Genomic DNA, 4,802 nt, shown 5'->3' on the forward strand with positions numbered 1-4,802 from the left:
AAGCTTATTAGAGAATATTTAGAGTATATACTGTTTCTGGTGAGTCAGACTTTGATTCAGATACAGACTTTATTCATAGCTCAGCATCTTTACTCAGATTCCACACCAGACCCATTGTATTAGATATCTCCTATGAAACAGACACTGACTTAATATGTGATCAAACACTTCTGTTCCATGATATTGACCCAATTATGGTAAACATGTGCTCACATTGGTGTGATTATGAGAATGTGTGGATTGACATTTTTAATTTTAAAGCTGCACTCTCAGTCTTGCATACAGGCTGACTAGGGAAATTCCTTATGCAAATAGAATTACTTCTTAGTCTTGTTGTTTTTTTCCTCAATATTTAACCACAAGTTTTGAGCAAGTGCTGAGGTTACTCTTCACTGTAATCATACCCACCCCCAGGCAGCTTCCTGTTTCTTCAGAATTTTTGGCATACTCCAGATGTAGGCTGTGACACTGTGCCTTGCACAGTAATAAACAGCAGAGTCTTCATATGTCAGGCTGCTAACCTCCATGAAGGCTGTGCTGGACATGGTGTCTGCATCCAGTGAGACTCTGTCCTCAAACTTCTGTCCGTAGTTTGTTCTGCCAATGCTTGGGAGTATGTTTCCAATCCATTCAATGCCTTGTCCAGGCTTCTGCCTCAACCAACTCATGTAGGAAATAGGGAAGCTATCTGAGTCAAAATCCTTGCAGGACACCTTTACTGAAGATCCAGGACTCCTCAGTTCAGCCCCAGACTGCTGCAGATGAACATGAGAGTGGACATCTGTGGAGAGGAAACACAGTGGCTGCTACTGTCACTTTATCCTGTCTCCTCCTCATGCCTAAGGCTAGGGATCCACTTACCTGTAGCTGCTGTCAGCAGGTAGAACATGATCCAGCCCCAATCCATATTGAGAACCTGTGTGCACAGGAACTATTGCCAAGAGAGTCCTAATGTGGTGCTGTGGCTGTGCGGACATCCTTTCATTTACAACCAGGAACTATAATTTACATATTCATGAGGGAGGGTAATTCTTAGATGATCACATTCCATAAATACAATCACATCTCTTTGCAACCACTTACAAAACTGAGACTAGAGGAAATATGTCATCTGGATGTGTAAAGCTACTATTACAACTTAAGGAGAAGCCCAGAAAGTTAGCTTTTATCTTGCTTTATCCCTTTCTCCACATACTAATTTATTCTGGCTGATAAAAAGAAAGAAAGTCAATTAAGCCTTATAATAGAGTTTCCTGAATCATCTGATCAAGAAATGGAGGAAGAGCCAATTAAATCATGGCTAGGTTTCAAGGGTCATCCTGTCAATTCCAGGGTACAGGGTTTGGACTCTGTAGTCTCTATGAAGGAGAAGGGCTTTCTTTCTTCTGATGTCTATGTGTTCCCTCCTTGAATGATATTTCCATCACCTCCATGTGAAAACTGGTATCAAATAACATAGGTAGAACTAAACTTGAGTTAGAGCTTTAATTCGGGGACAATACATTCTTACCACTGTGTAACTCAGGCTTTGATTCTATTCCCACAACACTAGCTTCAAATGAACCCCACTTCAAAATAGGATCCCTAATATTAACTCTAGTCTAGTGATCTAGACCCATGCATGTACCCTTGACTTAACTCTCACAGTGTACCAAGCCCTTATACCTACCTTCTAGCTTATACTATACCCTAAAAAGTACCAATCCACCAGAGTATTTTAGGCTCATAAACAGCTATTTCCTTCCATTAAATTTCATTCAATAATGGTAGCAGAAGTGATCTCCTTTTCCTATTTTATTAAATGTACTCATTTTACTAATTCTTTGAGGATTTTACTGTTTTTATTCTCTCATATACTACATCCAAACCTCACTTTCCCTTCCCATCTTTGCTCCCAGTCCTTCCCCATTAGTTTTCCTCCTCCACCAATCCACTCCTATTCTATTTCCCTTCCAAAACAATCCAGACTCTGACGGATATCAAATAAACATGACATCTCCAGTTGCAACAAGACTAGGAACCTCCCTCATAGTAAAAGTAGACCAAAACAACCCAATAGGAGGAAAGGGATCCCAAGAGCAGGCAAAATAGTCAAAGACAGATCCCACTCCTACTGTTAGGAGTCTCACATAAGGACTAAATAACACAACCATAAAAATTACTCAGAGAGTTTGGGTCAGACCTATGCAGGTTCCTTGATTGTATGTTAACTCTGTGATCAACTTTGAAGCCAGGTTAGTCAAGTCTATGAGTTTTCTTGTGGTGTCCTTGATACTTCTGGCTCCTACAATCCTTACCCTCTGTACACTCCCCACTTCAGCAGGACTTCTGTCTATAAATGTTATGAAATAATTTCATTGATTTGTTGTTGTTGTTTTGGTTTGGTTTGTGTTTTGAGGTTTTTCCAGTCATTTATGGGCGTATCCTAGATGTCTGAGCTTCGAAGCCCTGGATCCTGGCCTACCCAGCAATATCAGGGATGGTCTCCCTCTTGAGGCATTGGTCACCAGCTGTACCATCAGGGGTTGGACACTCCTACAATTTCTGCACCAATTTACCTCAGGACATATTACAAGAAGGATAAATTCTGGCTGGGTTGGTGTCCCAGTCCTCCACTATAAGTCTTACCTGGTTTCAGGAGATGATCTGTTCAGGCTTCATATACTCAATTAAGATGAAGGTTAGCTAGGGTCATGTTGGTAGATTCCTGGGAGTTTCTATTGTACTAGGTTTATACCTGACCTGAAAATGTCTCCAAATTCCAGTTGTCTCTCCCAGCACTATTCACAGCCTTACTCCATGAGGGCTGGTCCCTCTTGTTCACATCCCCACCAGCAAGCAGTATCTCTTCTATTTACCATTCCTAGTGAGATTCATGTGTCCTGATTTAAGGCCCCTTTGTTACTTATCCTCTCTGGGCCCATGTATTATAGCATGATTATCCTTCTTAAATAAGGAATAGATCCAGATGCAGAAGGAGGCAGTACAGAACATATGGATTAGGCAGCTGATGCTGAGGTTCAAGTGCTAATTCTATCTGAGGAAATGCATCCCATATCACTTCCCTGAGCCCTGTGCAGGTGCTGTGGATGTAACATCAACTCCTAACCTCTCAGTATATTTCTGGCTTGATGCAGTTGCTTACTCTGGGACAAAGTTATCTGATTTATTTATAGAAAGAGATTGTGATATTGGCAATGACTTGAAATCTCCAAACCTGCTAAGCTATGAAAATTTATATCATCTTTCATATTCATACAATGTACACAGGCCTTTAGAGTAGGTTGTATATAAAAAACTGATCAAAATGACCCAAAAGGAACATACATCAGAAATATTATAACATCAAACTTTATTGCAGCAGAGTCTGCAATAACTACATTATGGAAATAAAATACGTGTCTGTCATGAGATGAATGCATGAGGATTATACAATTATATATGAACATAACAATGTATACAATGGACTGTGAAATGTGATGCGTCTTCAGTGTTCTGTAACTGCTTGAGAATATAGGACATGTTACTGAGACTGGGAGGGAAGGAAAGAAATATGGGCCAAAGGTATGTACATACAGTGAGGTGAGAAATGAGTTCTATGAAATTTTTTAATAATACTTTTGAGCAAATTACAGGAATTATACTTCTGTGGAAATGCTTTCTAATATATCTTATAATTGAAGAGACTGGAACTTCTGCTGGGACACACAGCTAGAGTTAACAACACACCTTCAGGTTATGTCAGAATTGAAATGATTAAGTGAGTTTTTGTTTGACCAAAGTTTGATGATTTGCATTTTTCAGGCCATATTCATATTATTATTACTCACAGTTATTCCAGAAGAAGTTCTTTGCTCTCAAAATCCAGAGAGATTTTTATCATGCATTGCTGGGAAGAATCACATGCTGGATTGGCAAAAGCAAGTACATGAGCTTCCTGGAGGCAGCCCACTTCTTCTTGCATGACACATGAATGGGGGTGTCCCTGGTTGAAGCAGGATCACTTGTTATTGCTATCCTGCCTTTCCATGCTTGTTCCAAATATCTGGTATGGTATAGACTCTTCCTACCTAAAGGATAATCATATCCCCCATAGTTGCTACTCTCTGTATTGGGTAGATTTCCTAAAGATATTTTTATAATTCCTGATAATGGCATCTAACTGATTCAAATAAGATTAAATCCTCCTACAATGCAGTGAAAATTCTAGGAGTTCTAAGAACCTCAATGTGAATTACATGAAGAAGGAAACAAGATTGAAATAAATTAATAATCCAGGAAATACATTCATTTTAGGATTAGTCCAAGGATATGGCCCAGGTTTATACAATGATAATATGAATATAGAAACAAAGAATAAACGGTTATCTACTCAAGACAAGAGAGACACCTGTGTCCTACAAAAACATTGACATAAAAATATTTCTTTGAACACATTAGGTACATGTGAATTTGGAAAAAAATAAAACTTCTACTTTGAACTCATAAGGAGCATACAGTAAAACTACTGCCTTAAACTTGTGATAAACAAAGTATCTTGTTAGATACTACCATCAATAATCCTAGTGTAACTCCTTTTTTATGTAAAGATTCTATCTATTTTGATTGAGATAATTTTTCCATACATAGATAGCCTTTGTATCTGATCATAAAAAAAACCCAAGAGAGAATTAGACAATTGTTGAAGCCATCTTCTTTATCCAAAAATGTGCCTGTCTGTTTATATGGCTGAATCACAGTATATATATATATATATACACATATATATATTCTCTGTATGTTCATGTATATGTGCATAAGAA

At 38.4% G+C, this 4,802-nt stretch overlaps 1 gene segment (V, D, J or C); it reads right to left on the reverse strand.

The window, feature by feature from the left end:
- Positions 1-398: 398 nt before the first annotated feature.
- On the reverse strand, positions 399-907 carry LOC127186222 (immunoglobulin heavy variable 1-69D-like). The segment is given in 2 exon segments: positions 399-781; positions 862-907. Coding segments are annotated over 2 exon segments (429 nt in total).
- Between the last annotated feature and the right edge of the window lie 3,895 nt (positions 908-4,802).

The sequence above is a fragment of the Acomys russatus genome, unplaced genomic scaffold (assembly GCF_903995435.1).
Source record: "Acomys russatus unplaced genomic scaffold, mAcoRus1.1, whole genome shotgun sequence".
In the NCBI taxonomy this organism is placed as follows: Eukaryota; Metazoa; Chordata; class Mammalia; order Rodentia; family Muridae; genus Acomys; species Acomys russatus.